The sequence below is a fragment of the Gasterosteus aculeatus genome, chromosome 2 (assembly GCF_964276395.1).
Source record: "Gasterosteus aculeatus chromosome 2, fGasAcu3.hap1.1, whole genome shotgun sequence".
Classification (NCBI taxonomy): Eukaryota; Metazoa; Chordata; class Actinopteri; order Perciformes; family Gasterosteidae; genus Gasterosteus; species Gasterosteus aculeatus.
This window is the reverse complement of record NC_135689.1, coordinates 6,421,527-6,449,143: the sequence shown is the minus strand read 5'-3', so window position 1 is coordinate 6,449,143 and position 27,617 is coordinate 6,421,527. Positions and strand designations below refer to the sequence as shown.

At 47.3% G+C, this 27,617-nt stretch overlaps 1 protein-coding gene across 3 annotated transcripts; it reads left to right on the top strand.

The window, feature by feature from the left end:
- Nucleotides 1-928: 928 nt before the first annotated feature.
- On the top strand, nt 929-27,593 carry nckap5l (NCK-associated protein 5-like). Of its 3 annotated transcripts, none has more exons than XM_040194537.2 (13): nt 929-1,234; nt 14,493-14,578; nt 18,238-18,378; nt 18,836-18,904; nt 18,999-19,037; nt 19,125-19,244; nt 20,057-20,149; nt 20,389-23,330; nt 23,802-23,931; nt 24,332-24,404; nt 25,208-25,486; nt 25,824-25,963; nt 26,364-27,593. In XM_040194537.2, exons 3-13 carry the CDS (start codon nt 18,238-18,240, stop codon nt 26,619-26,621), a joined length of 4,284 nt encoding a protein of 1,427 aa, XP_040050471.2. In that variant the 5' UTR covers nt 929-1,234; nt 14,493-14,578; the 3' UTR covers nt 26,622-27,593. The 3 variants fall into 3 exon arrangements, with proteins under 3 accessions (XP_040050471.2, XP_040050473.2, XP_040050472.2); XM_040194538.2 differs by lacking the exon at nt 929-1,234 and adding an exon at nt 11,718-12,215; XM_040194539.2 differs by lacking the exon at nt 14,493-14,578 and having other exon boundaries at nt 1,081-1,234.
- Nucleotides 27,594-27,617: the final 24 nt, after the last annotated feature.

The window sequence follows — 27,617 nt, the reverse complement described above, 5'->3', positions numbered from 1 at the left end:
AGTTCCTCGTACTGTCTGCCGGGAGGCTGAAGAGATCTCTTCATCAGCCAATACAAACTAGCAGAGAAAGTCCAATATTCTTTTTATTCCTATAGTCCTCGTGAACATCTGAATACTGAACAGAGCGTACGTGGTCCTCTGCTCAGCACGTTGATTTGTAGCAGCAGCCACGGCTTTGCATCTACTGTTATTCCGTGAGAAAATGGCATGGAAGAAGCTCTAGACGTCAGCTGGACACGGCTCGGTGAGATGTGGAACCACTGTTTTAAATGGATGACCAAACCATCTCAACCCAAGTCAGTGACAGAAACTTTATTTCTGTGGTTGCGTCTCTGCATTCGTCTAAATCATCTCAGACAGACACACACACACACACACACACACACACGAAGGAATTCCAACCATGACATCAACATAACCAAGAACAGCATTCTCTGCTTCAAAAATGGCACATTGTTTCAGTGGCAAAGAGGTAAACGTACCGCTGTCCTCCCGACTTCCTGCTCTGCTGCTGTCGCTGGATGAGTCACTGCCAGCTGAGAAACAATAGGTTACACTTTTACAAATACCTTTCTAAAAAGGCCATTTCCAACAGTTTACTGGACAATGCATGAATTGATTACACTTATGCTCAGCGGATGGATTTTCTTTTTCTGTGTCCGATTACCTTGAGTTGCACTCGGCCTGCGCATCTGTTTTAAATAAAAAGGATGACGTCCACAAATATACAATTTGATGATACATTTGTTGAACCTAATGATCTCCAGATGGTGTTTAAATGATATTGGTTTAAAGGTTTAAGACGGTTAGCACATCCCAGATTTCATAATACAGTAAAAAATATGAATAATTTACTCTTTGCTGGAGTTTTTAGTTATTTAATACACACACATTGAAGAGTACGCCAATCTCACGACACTCTAAACATGCGACTTTTTAAAGAAGTAAATTAAAGTTATGTTTGGCAGCTTGGGGACAGCCTCCCAAAAATAAGCAACCCCAAAAAAAAAAAAAAAAATTGGGGCGGGTGAAGCAATTTCATGCAATGACATCACTTTTCCTGAACCCAAAACACTGAGCGCCGAGGCGGAGAAAGCGGCCGCTGCTGCGGGGGAGACGCGGCGGACGGGAGCGCAGCTGCGGCGTGTTTTAAAGCGAAGCGCGTAGAACGCCGCCGTCCTTCAGTCCGCCATGGAGAGGCAACGTCGTCCTCGGCCGCTTACGACCACATGAGGTGAGTTTAAAGAAAATACATTTAAAAAAAAAAAACAAGCAGGAAAACGCCGTTCCGCGGCCGCTCGGTACGAAGGTGACTGCAGGAACACCGACGGAGGCTCCGGGCGCGCCGCGCGGGCACCGAACAGAACCGGCGAGACGGGCTTTTTTGTGGGGTTTTTTTTTTAACGGTGACCGGCCCCGGTGTTTCCCATCCGGTTCTGTCCGTGTGCAGGAGAAACGCAAGGGCGTAACGACATGCACGTTACCCGGGAAAGGGGGTGGTGGGGGGGGGGCATGTCGGTGCAGGGTTTGCTTGTCTTTCGGAGGGCCTGTCCCAGGGAAAAAACAAAACAAAATATATATATATATTTTATGTTTTACTGAGCTGACCTTTCGGTTTTTGGCCAGTCGCACGCGCATGCACGCGTGCAGCAGCCATGTCGGGTTTCACAGCCTCGTTTTGGGGGGTGAAACCTTAAAGGGGAACATGACACGCTGACATCCTAACGGTGCTCCGGCGGCGTCTCCTCACAGGAGCGACGAAGAGGAGCGTTTCTGTAACGATGGAAGCCCAGTGGTCCACATGGACCAGGCTCAGATCCACCACGTAGCCAACGGAGGTGGGATCATGTCCCCAGCAGGGATCTGGGAGAATGAACCACCCTGCTTCATGTCACGTCAAGTTAGGATTGTTTTTAGGGTTAAAATCCATCGGTCCGTGTTTATCTTCTCACTGTTCCGCAGGGACGGCGGCCAGCTGGTTTAAAGCGCGCGCCCCCCCCCCCATCACTCAGAAATGTGCATATATTTCCATCACATGGGTGTTTGAGCTTCAGTCTGCAGAATGATGTTTGTGATACTTGCAGGTTGTTGTTTTTCAAAGGGGGGTGGGGGGGTTTAAGAAGTGGATTCTGCTAATGTCAATCTGGAAGAGTTAATTTGATGTAACTTAAAACTTCACACATAACTGATAAGTGATTCCATTAAATTTTTGTACACAAGAGATGTTCAAGTCATTATGAATCTCACAATCCAAACCCCAAAAGAATCCCAGGGGTCTGGATTAAGACCCATTTATGTTCCCAATAATCATATACTGTTCTTATATCTTGCTATTCGTTTGAACTCGTTTTGCATTTTGCTGAAATTGGCTGTTATCTATTCAGTAGCCTCTCCAACCGGTTTTGCAACATTTTTGCAATTTTGTTTCTTGCACATGAATTGAAAACATACTTTTAAAAAAGTTCAGAATTTACTCCCAACAATAATACTCTCAATAAAATATAAGACCACAGAGCCACAGAAAACCTGTTGTTACATTTTCAAGTCAAAGGTCACTTACTCAAATTGCTTGTTTTTGTCTTCCCGGCCAAAAAAAATCAGTAAATCCTCACAACCAAGACGCTTTAACAGGAAATGTTTGTCATTTTTGTCAGACAATGAATTGACCCAACAGTTCTAGCTTCATTAGAGGTGCTCCCCTCTAAGTAACGGCCTGGATTGGTGCCCATGTTTGCCGCTACAGGAACTTATTGGGAGCCGTATTGGCAGTGAACACGTGTTGTTGGATCCCACTTTAACAATGCTGCTATTCACTCAACGTGATAACACATTTTCTGAATGGCATTATAGTCCCGAGGAGTGGATTGTTTCTTGTTTGTTTTCGCATAGCTTAGGACTTTATTGGCCATAAACCTTGTCCCAGTAATCTTAATGGGTTTTTACCATATTTTATGAGATTACACTAGAATTAAGCCATCGTAGATATTGCTGTGTAGCTTTTCCAGAGTCCTTTTTAAAGGGAAAAACAGCCCCGTTTAATGATCTGTGTCTGTTGGTCCTAGACCAGATATAAGCTCATGCTGTTTTCATTGTCCCATCAACTTCTCAAGGACGACCCAACTTTAGGTCAAAAGAAACGAGGATGGAAAGATTGTTTGAACTGTGGCCGACGTTCAAGCTATAAAATATTTAAGTTTCGCCGAAGATCTCCTTTGAAATGCGCCATGAATCCTAAACTAAAAAGACGTATCCACCGTGCCTCTCCCATGCGGTATGTTGATGTAATGTGGTGGTTTGTTGTCTTTGGCCGTCGGAGACAAATATGATCCATCATGAAAGACGTCCCCGCGGACTCCGTGGCACAAAGGTGCGTTAGAACAATGACTTCATGATGCGAACAAAGCGACGGGCTAGTTTTCCCGAAAAGCCTGGTTTCTTTGTCAAAACCTTCCTCCCTCATTATCCAGAATGTCGCTCGATTGCCAAACTTCAGTCTGAGGTTTGTGTTCTGAGGTTGGTGCAGCGTTTGTTATCGTTGAAGAAACGCTAACAGAAGAGGAACTGATACAGAAGTCTGGTTTCTTCTTCTTTCGACCTCCGAGCCCACCCATTTTCTGTTGCTGTCATCACGCTTGTTGTCTCAAACCCCAGTCGGCGCTTCCTCCAGTGACGTCACTCGAGGACATTTGAAGCATTTTTCTTACACCAGCAGTAGTTCTCCTCAACTAGACCCACGTTATTAAAACGTGTAAATTCTCCTGGAGTTCCCAAAACATTTGATAAGAATGTATGTCTATGATTTACCGCACCAAAAAAACAAAAAAGCACAGCTGCTGTACAGATTCTTAAAACGACATCTACTTTGTTCCTCTTCTCAACGAGACGTCTCCACTTTCACCGAGAAGTCCACTCAGGAAGTTTCCACATCTCGTCCACCTGCGGCAGTTGCATATTAGATCACGATTGGCTGCAACCAGCCGCGTGGCCGCGTCTGAGATCTCTCACCGGCGCTCGCAGCATTATCATAAATAAGTAACATGAATAAATGAGCAAGCCAAAAAACACACTCATTCTTGAGGCCTTATTGAACAATTCAATAAATGTTTACATTCAGGGCTCAATAATCACCATCAATGAGTGAATATTTCCATGCGCTTGGCTGTAAATACCAGCAAATCGTCTTGTTTGAACACGTGTTGAACTCTGATTTTAAGGTGAACCTCCTCCAGCAGATGAATGTAAACAGCGAACACAACCCTGCGCAGTGAAGGTTAAACATCCAAGTGAAGAAAGAATAAGCAAAACACATTTTTGGAGTGGAAGGCCGAGAGGGCAGAAATAGAGCAGCTTAGATTCAACGTTTGCTCTGGACACGAGTGACTTATTGCTTCCCTTTTGGGGGTGCAGGATTTAAGAATGAACTTGTTACATTTGGAACGCTGTTTCGTTTAGAACGCGGGGACCCGGAGGCGCTGTGAGCGTTTCTGTCCCGAGGAATGACCTCAGCGCTGCAGATAAATGTGGTTCCGCTCTCTCTCCGCCTTGCGTTTATGGACCGCTCGCTCGATGTCTGAACTTGATTGAAGTTTTTGTGAGCGGCTCTGTCCCAGTGCAACTCTGAGATTGCATATCCAAAGCTGCGGCGCATTACATCACGGAGCGCCGAGCCAGGGACTTATTCAAGTGTAATGGGCAGAATAAGTGCCCGCTCGCTCCGCTCGCCTCTAATTGTTCACAGATGTTTTGCACGCCTTTGTGTCCCACATCTTGTTGCAGTCACAGGCGGCGTTCAGACTTTATTATAGCGGGGAAACGTGGCATGGAGTAAGTGTTTAATTTGGCTGGTGGTCCTGTTAACTGGTTTTGGTTATTTAATAGGCGTTGTAGTCCACTAAACGTGATACGGTTTAAATCATAAGTCCAGCACTTGATCACGGTTGTGCAGGTGGTTTATGCAGGTATCTATTTACCGGCCTGATGACAAACCACGTGTGTCATAGAGGAAATGAAATGAGGAAGCGCCATGCCGAGCAATTCCTTCTTCAACTTCAAGGTTCATTCGTGAATATAAAACGCTGATATACTTTGATGGTTGATGAATCCTTCAAGGTATTTTAAGTCCTCCCACTTATACAAGTTTGGATCTAAATCAATGAATTGCTTATTCAATATATTTGGAGACCTGCAACTTGACATCCCACATTACTGTCCAGTTGGTATTTCATAAGACTAAATGATTATTAAATAATAGTTATTCCTCAGTCCGCCTGTGAGACGTCGCTTTATTGGGTCGTGGTTCAGCAGTTTTACACGGGGGAAAGCGCGACGGATGGTTATCTAGTGGGTTTGAAGTCTAGTGGGGCGCGCAGACGGGTCTGAGGCTCCTGCAGTCGGTCTATCTCTCCAGTAACCCCCCCCCCCCGGATTCCCCCCCAACAGTCTGTGTAAACGGCCGTGCTTTGAAGAAAGGCCAAGCTGGGGCTGAGACGTCCTTATCAGCTATCGGTATAATCACTCGTCTGCGGGTACCGTGGTTACCATGGTTATACACCAAAGGCACTTCTGGGGCTTCACATTAACGTGGCAAAATATTCATTAATTACCCCGCTGAGTCGGCGCGATACAGCGGAGCTCACAGCAGGGGGGAGGGGGGGCGAGGGGCTCCGCATCGACAGCGTGACCGTCTACACACATTGCAGATACTTGGATCAAAGGGATATTATCTTCTCTGCATTGTCTCCTCGGAGCCCAACCACCTCCGGGCTCATCGGGGTCATTTGCATGCAGAACGTCAGCTTAAAAAAAAAAAAAAAGAGTAGTAAGTAACAACTCAGAAGCTCCGGCGTCGTCTTCTCCTCCTTCACATGAACTGCATTGATTTCCCGCCACGTCTCAAATCTGCATGATTCATAAGGGTGCTAAATAACGAATGCTACGAGAGAGAGAGAGAGATGGAGCTCACGCTTATTCAGCGCTCTCCCTACAGAGGAATCTGTGGTCATACAAACATTGGAGTTGGCAAAACAGTGCTTTAGCTGCTGCTGCAACAAACATTTAATTCATCAGTCTGGCCAAGGGAAATATTGCTAGGAATTCAGCTTTAATCAATTCAAGCAAACTGGGTCCCGACCACGTCCTGTTTGGACGGGAAAAGATTAAGATACTATCATTTTTTGATTCAGTTTTTGTTGTAATGCCCACACATCATGTTGTATTCCGTGCTGAGGTTTTTGACCTGTGATAACTTGGATTAACACTGCGTGCATAAAGAATAACAGTGACAGTTTTGAGGGTTTTTTTTGTCTACTTTGCAACAGCGCTCCTTTGTGCACCCCTGTAGTTTATTTTGATATGTCTTAAAATAAATGTGTTATGGGGGAGCTTTATGCTGCTCCGTCCCTCCTTCATTCCCTAAACCCTCATTCCCTAAACCCTCATTCCCTAATCCCTCTCCCACAAGGTGCTTCAGTGTTTTCAAACCTCACGCTTCACAAATCCAACCTACGTGCCTTGAAAAACATCAGCCACCTTCCCGTGGTCGTTGTGTTTGTCGGTATGATGGAAAGCAGATTGTTTGGAAGCTTAACTAAGGATCTCTATATATAACGCCCCCCCCCCACACACACACACACACACACACCCCCATGTTATCTTTGACTCTGTCCCATAAATAGGCCTCCCCCTGGGCCAGACCTTGGGAAAAGGATGTGGACGATGAGTCTCCCAACTCCTGGTTGACTTTGAGCCGCGGCGGCTGGTGGCCAGATGTGGAGACACGGCCCATCGGCCAGCTAAACGCCCCAAGCACCCAGACGTTCATGCGTCGTCATCGGGGTGCTGCCCGTTGGCTGCATCACCATTCCACATCCCAGAAATGGAGGCGACACCCCGACCTCCTCGTCGTATGCACATCTGCCTCTCTCTTTTTTGCCAGTTCACCAAAGAGAGCTGGACTGAGCCGACCCCGTCGGCTCTCAACAACTGGACGGGATGACCTGAGTTAACTCGTCTGGCCTCCTCACCAGTGTCTTGTTCAGCCTCCACATACTTTCCAGGCACGTCAGGGTTCAGCAGTTTGCCGCGATTGTGACTCACTGAGGAATCAGGTATTGGAGACGTTTGCTGACTCTCGTGGAAACGCAGCGTGCAGCTGGACCGAGTGTCAGAAGTCTGGTTGCTCGCCGTCTGGTCGGCGGGGAGACGCCGCCTCTCCGTGGAGTATTTACGGTGGTACGAAACCTGCCTTTTTTTATTAGAGGCCGCGGCGAATGGTTGTCATTACTGGGCTTTTATGATTGCAGAAATGAACTGGAGAGCGTACATTAAATCTTTTTTTTTTTGCATGTGAGGGATGTCTGCGGACCGCTGTGGCTCCGGAGTGAGACTGATCAAATAAAAACCCAACTCTAAAGTTCGGAATGAGGTTGCAACTATTTTTTTTAGCCCTTTTTTTAATAGGGCCTTTTGATCGCCTCTCAACATGCCGCAAACCTGAGCTCGCTCGCGGGGCGCACCTGAACAGGAACCAGGAGGTTCCTGCCATCGGCATGCCGTAATCGGCTCCAACTGCCATGTGGGCGCAGCGAAGTCCAGCGTCCGCGAGAGATAACCGGCGTGGCACGCGGACGTGCACTAACGCGCTCTGAAGGCATGCCAGGTTGCCCCGGCAACGAAGAAAAGAGAAGCTGGGATGCCGTGCCGCTGCAGTGACTTCCTTCTCTGATCAGCTGGACCTTCACACGGCAACACGTCGATTGCTGCTACGTTGATGCATTAACATGTTATGCTATAATATACCACCCAAACTTTCATCCCGGTGATGCCCTGAAGATATTTACCTCCGCATCAAAGGCAAAGAAGTCCTGTAAATATTCATCTTTAAGAGCCTTAATATAGCGGCCACTTGATTTCACTCTTCACGTCGATGAATCATTTCGGTCACACGTCAAGGTGATTATCTCTTCTGGCTCGGCTCAAGCACCCAAACGTAGTTCCCCGAAGCCGCCGGCGGCTCTCCGGCTTCAACCCCTTGACTTCCCAATGAGGTCCGACCTGAGGCGAGGCTTCACGCAAATTAACACGAGGGGCCTCCGCGGCCGGGGTGTTTACTAGCCGGCCTTAAACCCGGCACATCTCCTCGCCGTGGGCCGAGTGTCGGGTTTCTCGTTGGCGGATTAGCTCCCCATCGTGTGATGGAGCCGCGGCCATCAGCGCCCATTAAACTGTCAGCCTCTCAATGGAGGTTTTCACCCCTCGAGTGTGATTTACTGCTCCGGTTCAGAACCTTCAAGGTATTTCCTTCCCTTCAGCCGGCGTGACCACAAACAGCGGTGGACCATCTGCTACCGGATCGGTGAAATCTGTATTTTTACTTTGACTACTAAAAATAATTCCTATAGCTGGGCGTCTTTAAATGACATGGATGTGTGCAACACCTCGCGTTTAACTTCTCATTACATGCTTCTGTTCTCAAAAGAATCTGTCGATTATCAATGATAATTGAAGAAAACGCGCAGAGCAAAAATCTTGTAGTAAAATTCTCAACCAAGTACTCCGTTTTTGATTGATTGTAATTCATTATTTTGTTCAGGAGTGGTAATTTGTTCGGACCACACAATCTCAGGAAAAAAAAATGAAAACCATTATTTCATAAAAAGGTTTTAGTTTTAAACATCTTGTTGCATCAGAACACAAAAGCTGCATGTTGTGGCGATATCCTGCGTTGCGCGCATCGAGTCGCGTGTGTGCAGTTCTTTCCACTTAGTTTCCAGATGTTTCCCTCCATTAGGACTCACGGGAGTTGTGCTGCCTCATGACTCTCTCCATGTCCGCACTACCGCCGAGTCCTTTTCTTCAATCGGAGTCGATCCTCACTCGGGGGGGGCAAAGTGGATGTTGGGGAGGGAGGCGACAATGAGGCTTGTATGTTGGGAGTCGTCCTCTTTGCCTCGGCTCCGGGGGACCATGTGACCGCCTCTCATTCAGGTCATGTCTTGCCTGTTCAGCCTTTGACCCTCTTAGAAAGGGAAGCCAGTGCCTCAATGCCCCATTCATGCCATGCAGATGTCCGTGTGCGTTAACGTCGGACACAGCTGAGCTTTGGCGGTCCGCCGACAGTCCTTCTTTCGTTGGTCAACTCGTGCGAGGACAACAAGAGCCGTTCCCCCGTTCGGGGACTGGGAGATGCCTTCCGTGTCTTTAAACGATGCTTAGAAGAACGTTGAAATAGTTGCTTTTTTTTTTGTAGCGATTCATCTGTTTCCACAGTGTTTGATTTACATTTGGGGCTCGAGAAGTTAACGTGTCGATGTAAGCAACACGCTAACGAGAGACCCAGTGAATAAACCTTGAGGTTTGAATACACAGCTGGGCCTAAAAATAAACTTGCATCCAATACACACTTTATCTTCATTTTTATTCATGTTGTGACAAAGCAGGATGTGACGGACGGATTTCAGCGACTCATTGTACCCTTCACCTCTTGTTCATAACCTTCTCTGTTTAACACATCTTTTAAAAGCGGTTGTCATCGCCGCAGTGATGTTCCCGTGCAGATTGCGGCGGTGTCGTCTATTGTAAAATAGAGGCTTGGCGATGAGGACAGACGGGGCGCGGCGGCCGTATGTGTCCAGTAATAAGAGGATAAATCCTCACTGGACACAAGCTGGTTTGTTCTGGGGGATTTTTGATGTGAAACTCTGCGTCTGTGGTGATGTTTTACCTTTGATGTGGTTCAGTCATTATGACCTGTGCAGTATTTTGTCTTTGGGGTTTCCCCTGATTGTCCACAATGCATTTATTGGTGTCTTTTTGGTTTGAAAGCCGAGCGCACCGTCTGGCATTTCAGCAGTGGGAAAAAAGTGTAATCTGTAACCATGTGACCACCGGATAAATGTGGTAAAAAGATGTTCGGCTGAGATGTAGTTGAACAGAAGTATGAAGTTGCATAAAATGGAAATACTCATCTAAAATACAAGTACCTATTGTGCTTAAGTGCAGTACTTGAAATTCTGCAGTGAATCCGGGACGCGTTGTTTACTCGCCAAATTGGCTCGACTGTTTTGGTGAAATCTGAATGACAATAGCTTGAAAGAACTGGCGCTCATGTGGGCACCCTGGGGGGCTTCATTTTGCCTATAGGAAGTCCGTTGTGGGGGCAAAATCGATGTTGGGTCACGTCTCCTGTCGACTCAATTAAGGTCAAAATTGAGAAAAGGCTGAACTTTGAATCGGATGCGTGTAGATCTGCAGGATAGTTTGCAGAGGCAGCTGTTTTTTTTTTCTTCCATTGCTTTATTGTACCCTCCTCCTCCAGTCAATACCCGAAACCTTTTGTTTTCCCCCTCTTGCTGTTGTTGTTGTTGTTGTGGTTGTTGCCTTGGCGCCCAGCCACTTTGTCATCAGACCTGGTTTAGTGTGTCTGGTATGTCGGAGCATGATGAGGCTTCATTAACTAGGAGAGCAGATGAGTCACACGGGGGGGAAAACCTGCAGAGAAGAACCACACGGACAACGTGCCGCTGCGATAAACACTCGATGTGCGTGAGACCAGGAGAGTATCGGAGTTTAAACCAATCGTTTATTGTAATTAAGTTGACTGTTGGTTGATTGACGAGGAGCTAAGTGGATTAACAAAATGTCAAACATCTGTGCTTCCTGCTTTTCCGGTGTGAAGATGTTTTTTCTTTGTTACACAGGATTGTAAACTAAAAAGCCTTTGCATTGATTTGTTAGTCTAACAAAACAAACAATCTGAATAATTGATATTCATATATTTCGGGAGCTGAAACTGTTAGTGGATAACAAACAAACGTTTGGATCACTGATTAGTCATTGTATTCACTTCTCCCTCAAACAATGCCACATATTTACCCATTCCAGCCTCTCGGTTGGGATGCTTTTATGTGATAGTAAATTCAGTAACTTTTGTTTTTGTCAAAACAAGCTCATAAAAGAGTGACTGAGTTATTTTTGTGTAGATTGATCTAGCATCTGTTTTTATTCCATCGATGTTTTAGGCACATATCAAAATAGTTAAAGATGCCGACAATTATATAAAAACAAATATGCCGTTCAGATCAAAAATAAAAACCAGAAATGATAATGTTGTGAATCAACAAAATCACATTAACATGTTGCAGCTTTGATTGATTGATTGGTGGATTCTCACTGGTCAGCAAAACACGACCCATGCTGGAGGCTTGAGCCCGACACTCGTATGTCTTTAAACATGAATACATAATATATATACGACAATATATTGATCATGATCTCAATCCTTTATATTTTTCTTTTTTGTTTCTGTGTAAAAAAGTAACTCGTCAGCACCCTCTGGTGGACAAACCGTCATATTTGTCAGTTTCTCAATGAATTTAAACAGCAATAACTAACTATATCTGCAATAATGTAATACAGGCCGATACGTCGGGGGGGAGGGCGGGCGGCTCTACTCGTCACAAACAACTGTCCAACCTCAGGACTCAGTCCAACACTTATTACCGCTGTGGTTGAGGAAGCCAATCCTCTTAGCACAGAGCCTGCTTTCTTTCTAGGCCACCGAACGGCTCTTTGCAGAAGTGCTGTCAGTCCAACGCGCCCGTCGGATATCCTCTCTCTGTTTAGTTCCTTTGTCCGTTACATGGTAGGGTGTCTTTTGAAAAACGCAACCCCCCCCCACCCACCCTTCTCCACCTCTTTAATGGGCCCGAGCCGGCAGCTGGAGGGTTAATGTTGAGCAGCAGCATCAGAGAGGCAGGAGGAGGAAGAGCAGCAGCAGCAGCAGCAGGAGGAGGAGGGGAGAAGGAGAGTGGCAGCGAGGTGGGGGCTGGTCCACAGCTGTTGTAGTAGGCAGGGTCTATCGGGGTAGGAAGCCTGCCTCACTCGCCCTGGAACAATGGGAGACATGGCAGCCTCTGCAGACAGCACACACACACACACACACACACACAATGCACATGCCCAAGGACGGGCCTCTTGTAGCTGAAGCGTAGAGGAAACCGGCTTCCTCGCCTCACTCGCAGGGTGACGGCACTTTGAACAGAGAGAGGAAGATAATCTCCTCTGCAGCAGCCGGAAAACAGAAATGTAAGGTTGTGGCCTTTCTGCTTTTTTTTTTTTTTTTTTTTCTCCACCTCTTCCTCTGGTGCCTTTCATTCTTCTGCGAGGAGATCGCTTGGATACGCCGGCTGGATGACTGAAAAGGCAGCGAGAGGAAGGTGAGCGGACGCCAAGCGTGGACTTCAAGGAGGGTCGGACGGGTGTAAACGTGATTTGTCACAGCTGACATGGTGTTCTCTGGTCTCCTGGATGGTTTCTGACGGGGCTTCGGTGTCCAGAGCCCATTTTTACTTGTGTGTGAGAATGAAGTGACGCGAGACGTGTGTGTGTGTTGTGAGGTTTCATGTTGTTGGCTTAACGTGAATGGACTTGATGACTTTGAGGATCTGATCTGCTGTGTGTGTGTGTGTGTTTTCAGTTAGCATCGATCTCTCCGGGCTAGCTTATGTTTCAGGAGCTCTTTTACTGCACGCTGTCGTTTCTTATTTGTATTCTGGCCAAAACGAACAAATGCAGAATAACGTTGCATTATTTCGGCCGCAATGTGTCATAAATCTGCCAAATGTGTTTGCCGATTGGTGCACGCCGCAGCTTAAGTGTGTGTGTGTGTGTGTGTGTGTGTGTGTGTGTGTGTGTGTGTGTGTGTGTGTGTGTGTGTGTGTGTGTGTGTGTGTGTGTGTGTGTGTGTGTGTGTGTGTGTGTGTGTGTGTGTGTGTGAAAGAAGCACACGGTTTGTGTTGTGCGCTGAGAGACGGAGGAGCCCCGTGATGCGTTCGCTGCAGGTCGCCCGGCACAGGATTTTTAGGAAATAGTTTTGATTGCTCTCAGTTGTACATGGCACACATCCAACCTTTTTTCAGGCCTTTTTTTTGGGGGGAAGGAAGCCCCCATCCCCTCCTCCAATCCCCCCCCCCCCCCTCCCCCCCCGCCTCCGCTCCTCATCCCAAATACTGCTTGTGTTTGATTCGTCTCGCTTCTCGCAGCCAAACATCAGACAGGAAGCAGCGGCAGCGAGGGAGCTCCCCCAGCCGGATTCTGTTGTCACCCACATCCCTCCTCCTCCTCTTTGATATTCATCAGTGTCGATGGTGCAGACGATCGAGTGGTGCGTCTGCATTCAAATGGAGAAGACATTGGCCTACATTTTTCAGTCTTCCCCCGATCTTCTTTTAATTCCCTCATGTGGGGATTTAGGTGTTTTTTTCGCCTCATTGTTTACATCTCCCGCCTACACACTTGTCTACGCAGCAAGCAACTCCAATCTGCGATTTTCCCAGATTGGCAGATGGACTGGGTGGTGTTCGACATATCCTGAGACGGCCCTGCCTCCGCCAAATCCCACAGCGCGACCGACGTGATTTTAAGAAGCTTTTGTGCGTTTCGTCTTCACTGCTTCGGCTGAGTCGCCTTTTGAAATATTTCCTCTTTTTTTTTTTTTCTTCTCCCCCCCTCTGCCCTCATTCCTCGAATCTCATCTACGCTTCGTCTTTAGCAGCATCTTTCGCTCAATATTTCAAAACGTTCACCTCCTCGTCCAGCTGTCAAAAACCAAAACCTTTCCCCTGCAGATAAATACTGGTGACCGCCGAGTTTCCTTTTTTTTTTTTTTTTTGAGCCCTGCGATCTGCCGGCTTTGTGATCAGAGATCTGCCTCTTTGCTCAGGACCGGGTGGACTGAGCAGGCCGCTGGCAGACCAGAGGATCGCCTCCACTAAAACGCAGATTGAGAGGCCAGATGCTCAACACCTCTAATCCCATTACAGCCCGACAAGCTCTGAGAGGATCAGGCCGTGTTACCCTTTTGGAAATGAAGAGTGAACTCTGCGTCAGGACGAGACGCTGGGCTGCAGCGGACGGGAGTGTCCCATTTAGCTCATAAACGAAGGCTTTTGCAGCAAAGTGAACACTGTTAACGAGGGACTCTCCTCAGGTCAAAAACTCTAAAAAGAAATCTTTTGTGTGGCCGTCGCTGCGTGTGAGCCGAGAGGACTTAAAAAGGGCGAGTTCCCAAAACGCCGCGTCTGCTTAATTATTCATCCGTCTTTCTTTCATTACGCTTTGCAGTGATTCAGAGATGAAAGGGGAGACGAGGGGAGCAGAGCAGGATAGTGGTGGGGGGGCGGCGTTCAGTGGCATCTCCCCAGAGCAACGGAGCGTCTTCCTCGCGGTTTCTTGTCAACCACGAGAGCTGAAGGGGAAGCCGCGGCCTTCGCCCGCCACGCGGCAGAGGTCACGTCGGCCTCGCACCAAAGCCCCGCCCCTCCCTCGATGGCCCTAAAACGCCCTCCGTTAAACCGTTTCATGTTCTCATGACAGAAGCCACAAGAGTTGTCCGCCTATCTCATGATTTCCCCCCACATAAAAAAAGGCAGAAGTTGTTTTTTTAGCAGAAAGCCTGATGGATTACGATGGTGTCTTGTGTTTCCCCCCCTCAGCTCCGTGGTTTCGTTGTTGGGAGACCGCCGTGCCTGACGGGAGACCGACTCCTCTTCAGAGGTCATAACGAGAGCTCCAACTGCAGGTGAGTGTCTTGGTAACACGTTGCCAGAGAAGGGTCGCCGTTGCTGTGCGGTCCAAGGGGTCAGAATATGCAACACTCCGTTGACGTTCGCTGATGAAAACAAGTCACACCGACCTTTTGCCGAAGTTGCCGCTGGGTAATTTGTTTAAAGGACACCGTGGATATTTATTTACATTGAGGGACGCGTTTGTTTCCCTCTGGTGTCGCGTTGCACCTCGTTTGTGCGCTGCTGAACGCTCGCCAGCGTCCCCACATGCAGGTATCCATTTGGGAACAAAAGCAGGACGTGCTCGCTTGGCCCCCGAGGCGAAACACGTGATCCTCCCTGCATTGTTCCGTGATCGGACCTCAAGCCGCGAGCGCCGAGCCTCGTTGCTCTTTGCTTACACTTGGCGATGTTGCGTTTGCCGGCTGGATTTGTTTCGAGAAGGCTGCATTTTTGAGAAGGAAAAAGCGAAAGCTCTGCGTTGATGTTGTCCTTCAGCTTTATGTTGATATATTGGTCTTCCTCCTCTCTGGTACAAACTGTTGAAGCATTGTTTCTTTAATATGCTGCTGTGTTTCATTTGTTGCTGTAGATGATTAATCAGTTTAATTGGCAGTATGCATTACACTTTGCCTGCCCCTGTCAAGGCATCAAATAATCATTAGTTTCATTCTCTACTTCACCGATGATTCTCTTCAGAAAACACAAAAAGCTGCTCCAGATCTCAGAGGAAAAGCATTTTAATGTCACATTTGAGAAGCTGGAACCAGCAACATTTGTGCCATGTTTTCTTGTTCAATTGAACAATTTATGAAATATAAATACTGTGACACTTCCATAACGTTTGAAGACCATCTGAGACACATCTAGGGAGCAGATAACGTAGCATAGGCCGAGATTTAAAATCAATGGATCGACACATCATCATGACATCATCGGTTATTTCCCCAGACTTTTAAGAGATCCCTTTAGAGCCACAAAAGACAAAATACATTTTTCACGTTTCAGGTTTCTCACTCTGAGGGAATTATTGGATTTCTTTTACTGAACTACATTCATCCAACAGATGTTCTTTAAAAAAAAAGAAAAAATCTATTAATTTTAATAAATAGAGTCACAGGAGTCGTTTCCTAGATTTAAAGGTTCACATCGTGGTTTTGGTTCTGAATACTCGCTCCACCAGCGCGCCGAGCAGCGTCATTAACTCTCTTTGCATTCCCCTCGTGGCTCCTCTCTGACGGCACCAGCAGAGCTCTGTGGAAGGAGCTCCCTGACACTGCAGCCCCCCGTCCCCCCGGGACACATTGACCCCCTCCTCTTCCCCGTCAATGAGCCTCTGTGTGTCACTGGCTCATGACAATCGGGCGGTTCACAAAGCAGCTGGACGCTTTATGCCTCCTCCCGAACAACCAGAGGTTATAAATTCAGACATTGTGGGGTTTTTTTGTTTTTTTTAAGCTGGGGAAAGATTGTGTGATTTTAAATGACCGAACCACTACGAAGTTCTTTCATCAGCTGATCCGCTCTTTGATCAGCAGGTCTTGGATCCAGCTCTGTTTTCAGGCCTGTTGGATTCTGGATTAAAGCCACTCGACTTGTTTTAAGAGATCCTTCTTTCTGGTGGCATTTTCAGTGAGGCTTGTGACGTTGGCTCTGCACATCAAAGAGAAACCGCAAGCAGCAGAACCGCATTTTCATGTTTTATATTTAGCTGCACTTTTGTTTCTTTTTCTGCACGCTGTAATTTCCATTTGAATGTTGGCACGGGCAGATGAGCGCTCGTATCTCAGGCCTGCTGCCCCGAGCCTTAATGTGCATTAGGTGAAGTGAAAGCCGGTATTTATAACCGCCCGGTATCCAAGGTCAAACGGACGGCTAATATCTGCTTCCGTTCTTAGATGGGCCGCATCGATCGGCCCTCCATTATACGTGTGGATTGTGCAGTCAATCGCGGCTCAATAAGCTCCCTGCACTTTGGACGCTGCTGCTTAGGTTTGTCAGTCAGGCTTCACGGCCCCAAAGTGACGTTCGATAATCTTCCTGTAAACGCTTTGCAAACAGCTCCAGTTACATGAGGCCCCGCAGGCCTCTGCTGATCTCTCACGAAACCGTCCCACATTTCCCCGTATTGTGTTGTGATACTCGTATGTTTTTATTCTGCATTACGGCTGCAACCGAAAAAATCTTTTAATTCATCGATTTGATCTGATGTTTATTTTCCTCAATTAATCGATTTACCTTTTTCTCCGGAAAGATATTACATCAACTGTGAAAGGTATTTTTGAATGCTCAATGGGATGTCTTGTTTGCTCAGAGCATCAACGTACACCCCAAAATAGTTTTGTTTGACATGTAATGAATCAACTTATTTACATTTGCTAGAACAAAAATGAACGAAAATGACTTTACTGATTGATTACATGAATAAACGCTAGTTCATTTTCAGTGGATCGTCTTCAGTCCGACTTAAATAATTTTCTACTGAATCTTTTTTCAAATATAAAGGATGAGACTTCTTTTTTTTTTTTTTTGTGTGAACAAAAGCTATGTCTTAGTCCACTCTAATACTTTCCACTGCCTTTAACCGTTAAGACTATTCATTCTTTTAGGAACATAAATCTTTTAAGCGGCTATAATCAATGATGTCATGCTAATAATGGATCACGTGACCACTCGTATGTGAAAGGAGTCGGTTGTCGTGATGCAACTGCAGATAATTATTAACCGACTCGGCAGCAGCTCGTGTCGTTGGTCTTCAGGGCAGCGACTTGTTTTAGTTCACCCTCAGCGATCTGATGACTCGCTGACTAGAAGGAGAACGCGGTGGAGATCTACAGAGACTAATGTCTCCCTCGGGAGTTGGTGGAGACCAAAAACCGAGGTTAAAGAGTAAATATTGGAGTAGCATGACTTGTGAGAAATGATTTGTGTTTTTGTCTAATTAGCTGCTGGATGTGAATGCAGATTTGAAAACAAATTGGGTGTGAAGTTGGATTGACCGCACATGACCGTAGAGTTTTGTAGTGCTAAGTACAATGCTAAGACGCATTGCGGTTGGTTGGCGTCCTAAATGTTTGAATTTTTCCATGCACATTAACACATTACTTGGTGGTTTGTTGGGTGTCACCTATAAACTGTGCCAGTTCCTGATTGGCCACAGAATTAGGCTGGTCTCATCCGCTCTAATGACTCCTTAAGATGTGATGGTTTGATCTGGGTCCATGTCGACACACTTAGTTCCCCTCTAACACGCACACACACACACACACACACACACACACCTGGAGCCGTGCCTACTAGACTGGTCCCCGGCCATATGTCCTGCAGAGTAGCACGCTCGCAGACTCAGTGCAGTCTGTGCAGCTCAGCGTGGTTTCTGCAGGTGGAGCTGGTGAACTCGTTGAAGCTGCAGAGGAATATGGACGCTGCTCTTTCTCAGTGTTTCTGAAACGGTGCAGGATGGATGAATATGCTCAGTAATCCTGAATTTTCTGTTGGTACGACATCTCGGCCTCTCCCGTCGATGTGTGTCACTTACTTACTTTTTCATCAATTTAAAATCTGTGTAGTTTACTGCTCTGAGTTTATTGAGATTATTTTGATGTGCAGTAACTGTAACCTTTTGTTGCTATAGTGAGGGTGATCGTTGCAGTGTCACCTCGTGTCTTTACAGATGAGAACGATGTCTGATGAGACAGAACAGAGGATGTGTGATGAAGACTTTGGTTCAGACGAGGAAGGTGAGGAGGGAGACGTGGAGTCCTTTCTGGAGGACAACAGCAGCGAACTCGTGGACCGACTGAGGGAGCTGGAGGTGAGGAAACAATAAAAACACAATTGCTATTCAGCTAATTCAAATAATTAATTATTATTAATAATTATTAGTGTGACTTCAGTGAGACACAATGACTTTTAGGGGATTATTTTTTTATTTTAGGAAATTATTATTATTTTTTTTCCCTCTTGCAGAGAGTTGGATGAGAAAAGTTGTTGGTAGCTTAGAATAAAGATCATGAGCTCATGAATTAACGAGTTGTTTCAACAATACAAAGCAGCTATTTTCCATTTTACTAGACTGTTTGCTCGCATTGAATTGTTTATAGAAGAAGTAACAATGTGTTCACGTCTGGCAAATCTTTCAGCAATGGATCTGTATTTATTTTTGTGTTACATATATCTATGTGGGATGGGCAGTTAAATGGGATTGGCACAATAAGTAATAGAACTAAATATATAATTGAGGGTTTGTTTAATTGTGGTTTACGTCACAGGCCGAAAACTCTGCTCTGATGTTGGCGAATGAGAGTCAAAGAGAAGCTTATGAGAGGTGCTTGGATGAGGTCGGTTCATGTTGCAGACTTTAAAGTACACATTGTAAAGCTCTGCTCAGCTGAGTGGTTCTGCATTAAATGTAATGTTCTCTGGTGTTATCAGGTGGCCAACCATGTGGTCCAAGCTCTGCTCAATCAAAAGGTAACACAAAGCCTCACTTCTGCCTCTGTGTTTGGATCTTAAACCAACCCGTTGAGTTGTCTCACTGCTCCGTCTGTCTGTGGCCAGGACCTGAGGGAGGAGTGCATCAAGCTCAAGATGTTGGTGTTCGACCTGGAGAGACAAAACCGATCGCTTTGCGAGCTCTTTCAGCACAAACTGCCCAACCACCCAACCGCTCACTACCAGGTAAACCCGCCGCTTTCATCGGTGGCCGAGTATCCCGGAGGGGATGTTACTTGAATCAGTGTCTTTTCCCGCGGAAGAATTCAAAAAATGTGAAGATGTTAAAAATTTTAGTGTGTGTGGAATTAGAAGGATGTGAGCTTACTGGGCCTGTTTGGGCCACTGCACCGCTTCGGGCTACAGGCTTGAGGTTCCATTAGTCAAGTTGCATTGTGGGTGATGGAAGTGCCGTGTCAAGACACGAGAATGTGTGAAATACATTTAAAATAGTTCTCGGGTTCTGTTGCATATATTTGTTCTGACAATTTTGTTGGTAGAAGTACGGAGGTGTTATTATCAAAATGTGCTCGTAACACAATGCCTCCATAGATGGTAACAATATAATATATTTTTTATTTTATTTGCTTAATAGTAATAATGCCGTTCCAAAGTGGAGCTTATGTAAAACTACCAGTTTAATGTCAAAAAGTACAGTATTTTCAGCAGGGCTCCTGCATAAAGTAAAGGACAGTGGAAATACTTCAAAGTAACAAACAAACCAACTCAAGCACAGTAGTTGTGTAAATGTATACAAAGCACAGCTCTGATTCGCAACGGCCAGAATGAGGTGGTAATTCATTCTTTCAGACGCTGCTGAGCCGGTAATGGATCTCCGGCTTTTCACTTCTGCTCTCTATTGTTCCAACAGACACCAGGACAATATAGCCACTGGTTGTGTGTGTGTGTGTGTGTGTGTGTGTGTGTGTGTGTGTGTATACAGTAAGCTGTAGTGTATACAGTGTCATCATAATTGCCTCATCAATCTCTCATTACAGGTCCAGGCGGGTCCTCTCCCAGACTACAATGCACAGCTGCACAATGACTCTGCCAAACAGGTAGAGGCTGCACAGACTGAAGCACAAGCCAAGGTGATTATTCTAAAGCCTTTTCCAAACATTAAGAGTGAAACAACAGGATTACATCCAAGCTTCTTAGTGGGACCTGTGTGTGACGCCGTAAGCTGCTCTGACATTTGCTCCGTTTCAACTATTGTTTTTTAAAAAGCCGCACTCATTTCCTGCACGCAAACACTGTAAAGGTCTCCATGCAGCATATTGTTTGGCCGTGCATTGAATTCTTGGTGATCGAGAACTATTTCTGTCCAAAGGGTAACGGTTACCGCACACAACATGCCTCCCCCGGCCCCCGGGGCTCCGCCGCCTCCATGGAGGCCCTGTCTCCCTTCTTCAAGAAGAAAGCACACATCCTGGAGGTACTCCGCAAGATGGAGGAGACGGACCCTCTGAAGTTCCACCCGTCCACCGCGAGCCTGTCTTTCTGCGACTACAGCCAGGTGCTCATGTCCACCGAGGCGGTTTTGGCCACCGCGGACCCCCCCTGCAAATCCCACCACTCCCACTGCAACTACTCCTGCCCGGACGCCGACTCACACCAGCGCGTCAACGGCGACGGGGCAGTGAAGTGCGAGGGCGGGAACGCCTGCTGTTTACACTGCAAGAGGAGCCCGGACAGCCCTCCGAAGCCATGCAACCACGTCTGCACTCCCTCCAAAGCCCACCCGGCCACCCAGAGCCACGCGGCCCCTGCTGCCGCCACCAGCGAATGTCACAGTAAGAGCCGAGCGGCCGAGTCCGCTCCCCCGTCTAAACGCTGCAACAAGAATGAAGCCCACCAGCCACCGGCGGGCGCCGCCGCCGCGCAGTCCTTGGCCACGGAAACAGCCGACCGGAGTCTGGAGGGGATGGAAGCGGAGCAAGAGACGGAGAGCTCTGAGAGTTGTCCGAACGGCAGCGTCTCTGAGGAGCTCACCGGTTTCTGTCCCGCCTCCCAGCTGCCCGGTTCCGCGACGGAAAGCTCGCAGATCTCCCACTGTGACGCGGGGACGAGCGGTGGCGTCCGCAACGGCGTCAGGCCTGCCATATCGAATGAGCCCTCCCCCGTCCCCGACAAAGACTGCGCAGATCAGGGGGCTTCTTCCGCGAGAGCCAGTGCCTCCGTCAGCCCCAGCACGTCGTGCCTGACTGACGTCAAAGCCGCCGCCATCAACTCGCCGTCCAAACTGCTCAAGTTCTTGAAGATCCCCACCATAGGGGAGAAGGCTCAACCTTCGACCCCTGCCGTCCGCCTGAGCCCCCAGCTCACGCGCAGCTCCAGGATCCCCTGTCGCACCAACAACTACGAGGTGTACCACTCGCCGGTTCCCCCACGCAGAGCCACCACCACAGAGCGCTGCAGGCAGCCCCCTCCGCCGCCCTCGAGGTCCGAGTCCTACCCCGCCACGCACTCGGCGCCGACCTCGCCTCCCCAGCCCGACGACGTCTCCGCCTCGCCCGCCCCGGACGCGAGCTACGCCAGCCTCTCGGCACCTAAAGCCAGTGCTGCTGCAAATACAGGAGCTCCTTCCGCAGCTGCCCCTTCCTCCTCCTCCTCCTCCTCCTCCTCCTCACCCAAAGTATCTCAGAGGGTCCCTCATTACGAAAATGTCTGCATGATGTCTACCAACTCCAGAGAGGAGCAACCAACCCAGGGCCTTGAAAAAAGAACCACACTTCCATCCCAAATAAAAGCCAACGGTGGTGAGAGGAAGCTCGTTAAATCGCTGCCCGAAAGTGTCCTCAACCCTCCTCCTCAAAGGAAGCAGTCGTCTTCGTCCTCGTCGGAGTCCACGTCAGATGAAGAGGAGGATTCAGACAGCCCGGTGTGGGTCAACCACCACAGCCTCCCTAACGCCGCCGCCGCCGCCAACAAGGTGGCGCCGGTCCGAGCCAGCTGCTCTCAGACCAGAGAGAAGCAGGAGGCAGACGTGAGGGAGATCCCTCTGCAGAGCGCCGAGGTCGCCCAACAACAGCCGCCGCCGCCTCCGGTCAGAAGGAGCGACTCGTCCTCCATTCCCAAGAGGCCGGCGGCCGCGGCGGCGGCAGCGCCGGCGAGGCCCCCGGCTGACTCCAGTCACCACGCCTTCAAAGACAGGCTGGCTGCGCTCGGAAAGCTGAGGAGCTCCGAGGACCTACAAGTCGGCCTCAGGCCGGTGGAGGCAGTGAATGAGTTTGTAGAGGAAAGGAGAAAGGAGCCCATGGAGCTCCCAAAAGAGGAGCAGAGACATTCCAAATACACGGACGCTGTGGACGGTAAACCTAGACTCAGCGGCGGTGGTTTGAAGTACCCCGGTTCCTCTCAGCTGTATGAACACGCTGTTAAGTCCGCCGGTTCAGTGGCCGTTAAACAAGAACTCTGCGTGACCAAGACTGAAGGTTCCAAGAGTAAAATTGGTCTGCCGTCCCCCAACGCAGATGCTCCGCAGGTACTACGCAACAACATCAAGTGTCCCGCCTCCCTGAATCTGGCCTATAACCTTAAACCGGGCGCCGGTCCTCACAGTAGCAACAGCCCCAACAAAATCCCCCCGAAGTCGCCGTCCAAACCTTGCCAGGGCGCGTCCATCCACAGGGGGGGGAAGCCCGCGGAGGCCCCGCGTTACTCCTCCAAATCAGAGGAGAGGACGAAGATCAGCGGCAAAGGCAAAAAGAATCCAATGTACGGGGACAGCCTGCCGCCGCCTCCCCCGAGACCCCCCGTGTCCGAGGGGGAGGAGAAGCCGCCGCCGCCGCCGGTCCCCAGCCCGCAATCGGCCATCGAGCAGAAGGTGATGAAGGGCATCGAGGAGAACATGCTGAAGCTCCAGGAGCAAGACAGAGGAGCGCAGTGCAGCGAGGTCAAGCAGAAGGCTTCAAACGGCATCGCCAGCTGGTTCGGCCTGAAGAAGAGCAAGCTGCCGGCGTTGAGCCGCAAGACGGACGGGGCGAAGACGAAGGACGAGAAGAAGGAGTGGAAGATAAACATCCCTTCAGTGAGCAGGGACTCCGCGAAAACGGCCGGCAAGTGTAAAGAGGGAGTGGAAGGCCTGAACATCTCGTCTCTGATGGAGAAGGCGGAGGGGCTGAGGAGGGCGCTGGAGGAGGAGCGGGCCTACGTGGAGAGGTCAGGCAGGGGTCACTCATGCGAGGTGGTGATGGACCCAGCTCAGGGACAGCTGGCTGTGATGTACCGGGGAGGACGCTCCGACAACTTCATGCAACAGCTGTTGAACAGGTGAAGACAAGTGGATTGTAACGATGCTTGATGACAAATATTGGTTTCAATAACTGGGTAGAGTTTGTTGCTGTCATGGGGGAAAAGGCTCCTTTGGAATTCTTTGTGAGGAATAAATAAGTGTTTTCAGTGTTTTTTTGTTCTTCTCATCTTACTATCTATGTAAAGTCAAGTATATTTTCTCCAATTATTTTTATTTTGTATTCTTCGTGAAATCGTATGATTAGTTCAGCCTAATGACATCAAAACAAGAATAAGTAAAACCGAGGGATAATACGTCACATTTTAAAGTACCGTAAAACAAAACAGGTATAGATTAACTTCTCTATCTTGTTGAGGTTGTCTACATTAATGATCCTGTTTAAAAATCTGTTTAAAAAAACTAGCCCTTTCATAGAGGGAATGCTAACACCTACTTTTTTGTGGTAAAGCTTGGACCACTTTAACTTAACCTGTGTTTAATAAATATAGAGTGGACGGGAAAGACGTGATCAGCGTACCCCAACGTCGCCTCTCGTTCGATTGTAAGACCTCCAAGCCGGTGTTTTGTCAGCAGGGCGACGTCCTCTCTCACACCACCAGTCGCGACGATATGGAGAAGGTACTTCATTACTTTATTTCTCTGGAGTAAACACACAAACTGACACCGTGTTTGCTTTTTACAATAGTGATAAAAGAAAGTGACGCACTTTAACTGGATGTATCCTGAATGATTTAATCTGCTTTCACAAGGAATCCGACACCAATGACCAGCAATAACAGAACTGTACAAAACTAGCCAGGGCCTCTTTAGTGGTGTAGGCCATGTAGCTGTGTTGGTGTTTAGTAGCGGTATATTTCCTGACCAGTTAAAGGTTCCTCATAGAAACTTCGGTAAAGATTGAAATGGGCTACTCAGGTTCTCTTACTGTTTGACTACTTTCCTGCACACTGAAGTGAAGTGAAGAGACGACTTTTGGTATATTCACTCGATCTTACTACTTTGTTGTTTTTTCATGAAGGGATCAGAAAGAATCGGCAAAATAACATCAGATGAAAATCTTGCAGATTCCGTTCACTCCCAGCACTTTGCAGGTAAGAGTCTCTGTCAGAAATGTATCGAAGTAATGCATAAAATCTTATTTTATTATTATTAATTTATTTAATATTTTATGCATTACGACCTGGTTAAAGATCACAGGAACCCTCCACAGATCAACAGTGGTTTATTTACTAAAGCAATCAAATAAATCATAGCCTAGTACGCCATAAAACTAATAACTATATTATAAAAACGTGTCAGAGAAAGTCATACAATTGTCTCTGAACAAAATTCATGACAATGTAGTTTACAAAAAACATTGAATGGCAAAGAAAGTAATGAAACATTTGCGTTTTAGTATATCGAAAAGCGTCAATCAGAAATTCTTCAAAGAATTGGATCACAGCGTCAAAGGAAGTCATAAAAAAGTCTTTGTATAGTAAGAGACAAAGTTATAGTTCAGTATGTCAAAAGAAAGTCATAATAGAGCACGTCAAAATGAGTTGTAGTATAGCATGACGAAAATAATAAGTATCCTTGTATAGTTTGTGGAAATAAGGTGAACGTGTAGTACGTTGCAAGAAAATCTGTACAATACGCAACTGATTTTATCTTTTTCAAAAGGACGTTAATCTGTAAATATTACCTGACTGGTATTACTACTAACTAAAACATCTGATTACTGCAGACCAATATTACAAATCTGATGAAAATGTGAACACTGAGAGGAAATTAATTGGCTCATACTTTAATTAGCATATAAAAGGTCATGTCACAGAGTGATTCAGAACAAAAGTAAAACCTCTATTAAATAACTGGGCATCACTCGGTCACTGAATGAGTTGTTTCCCTGCAGGTTCTGGAGCGTCCACGTACACGCTGGACAGCGGCATCGGTACGTTCCCCCTGCCCGACTGCAGCAGCGGCGCCGCGGGGCGGAGCCTGTCCAAGACGAGGGCGGGGGCCGAGCGCCACTCTTCCGGCTCCCCGGGGAGGGCCGGCCGCCGGGCCCGCACCCTGGACAGGGAGCCGACGCCTCAGGACGAGTGCTACGTGCCTCACAAGCAGCTGATCCCGACCATCCAGTACGGCTCCGTGCTGGAGGGGAGGAGCCCCGCCGGCGTCATCCGTGAAGGTGCCGCACAGATCGCCATGTTGTAGCATTCGGTAGTGATTGGATGAAGTCCCCTAAATCGTACTGCAGTAAAATGAAATGAAAGCGGTAATTCCATGCCAGCAAGTGGTTTCTATTAGAAAAAACATTCCGATGTCTTTGGTCAACTGAAAAAGATTAAGACGCTACATTTGTGTTGTAAAGAACAGATTGGTTTATTCTTAGGGAAACGTTCAGATTCATCCTCTGGGGAACACAAATGTCTAAACAAAACATCGGGGCAATCTGTCAAGTAGTGAAATCTAAAAGAGTTCGCTCCTGACCGATAATACATTTGGAAATGTGTTTTGAAATACAGACCAAGAGGCCCCCTTTCCCCTTCGCTCGAAGACCTGGACCTTCCCCAACCTGAAGACCGCGGCAGGACCTGCAGAGGTTTATCTGGCAGTGGAGGAGGAGGAAGAGGAGACGGTGTCCTTTGGATCTCCCTTCAGAGGGGTAGGGATGCTTTTATGACTTTAGAAGTCGTGTTTACTGAGTAACTGCAAAGAAAACACAATTAATGAGAATCAGGAGACTCTATCAGCCATTTTTCAAATTGAAAAGCTGCCGTGCAGACGCCTGCTTCAAGGAATAATCTGGGTCACTAAGAGACTGAAAGTACTTTGCAGCCGGTAAAGTCGATACATTTTTAAATCTGCACTCACATATTACGTAACATAAAAAACACAGAACCACATTCTCCCTTTAGAAATTATTAATCAGCTTAGCATTCATTAAAGATTCACACTCGTTTGCTTTATGTAACCCTTTTTTTTTTTTTTTATCACCTGAGGGAGTTGCATAAGACGAAATACACAACCTCAAATGTTTCTCGCCCCACTGTGCATCCCTTCAGGGCATGAAGGCCGGCGGCCCCTCCCCCAGGCCAGCGGGCGACCCGGGCAGCCTGCCCGTCCCGGCCCAGTCGGGGATCCGCAGGGGGAAGACTCGGACTCCCAGCGTCCCCGAGATGAGCCGGGAGGCCGGGCTGGAGCTGCTCAGGGAGCGGCCGGAGGAGGCGCTCTCCCCGAGCCGCCCTCAGGTCCTGGAGACCCCCGAGTCGCTCAGCGATTCTCTCTACGACAGTCTGTCGTCCTGCGGAAGCCAAGGATGATCCGTCCAAGGCTTCGGGGAGAAGCTTATCTAGTCCAGACAATGTGACACAGCCCTTCTGGACATTTCCTCCCGGCTTGCAGGCCGTACTGTGATGCTGCTGACCCACCGCCATCTTTGAGGAAGAGCGACTCGGTGCTCTTTAGACGTTCACAAGAATATTGTGCCGATGCTTTCTCATCAGCTGTTTCTCTGTTGCAACTGGAAAGAGATCAATAGACTTCTCCTCAGGATTTCCTATAAACATGAAGCCAAAAGCCACCCCAGATCGTAGAAGTCGTTCATTTTTCTCACAATCAGACTCTCCTGTGGACACTTTGATTCATGTATAGAGGACTACAAAACGCATGGCTAAGCTAATGATTAGCACAAAAGTTGTCACTTCTGGTAGTTGTTCAGCAACTTGTCTTTTGTTTTGAATCATTTTGGTAGACAGATTGTTGTGTACATCAAGCAAGAGCGGTTCAATGGCTGGCGATCTGTGTCAATACATCTATCCTGTTCTGGACATCATTTTGTCAAATGACATATTGGGGAGGAAAAAAACCCTAAAAAAAAAAAAAATCAATCTCCTTAAAAAAAAATGAATGTTAATATCTGATTCTTTATTGCTAAACTCATGCACCACAATTTTAAATGTATGAACAATTTTGTTTCGCGACCAATTAAGGTTGTCAGAAAATGTCTGTTTTAAATCATAATACATTTAAAGGTAATATATACCAGCAATAACATAGATAAGAGAAATGGCTACACTATTCAATGAATATGTATTTCTATTTATTTATTTTGAATGTACATCATTTGCAGTCTTTTCATTTTGTAATTCTTTGGTGAAATTGCAGCCTTTTCGCTTGGTAATTATGTTCATAACTGTATTTCAACATCTCCGTTGCTGTTCGTTCCCTAGCCAATAGAGGTCCTATGTACCAACTGCCGTTTTTCAACTTTCTAATTAAAATGTTTTGATTTAGTTCTGTGTGAAGTGGTTATTTTG

Coding starts and splice junctions, on each gene's coding strand:
- nckap5l (XM_040194537.2), top strand. CDS start 18,238: ATGAGAACGATGTCTGATGAGACAGAACAGAGGATGTGTGATGAAGAC. Junction 18,905..18,998: donor ATGAGAGGTGCTTGGATGAG/GTCGGTTCATGT, acceptor TGGTGTTATCAG/GTGGCCAACCATGTGGTCCA. Junction 24,405..25,207: donor TCACTCCCAGCACTTTGCAG/GTAAGAGTCTCT, acceptor GTTTCCCTGCAG/GTTCTGGAGCGTCCACGTAC.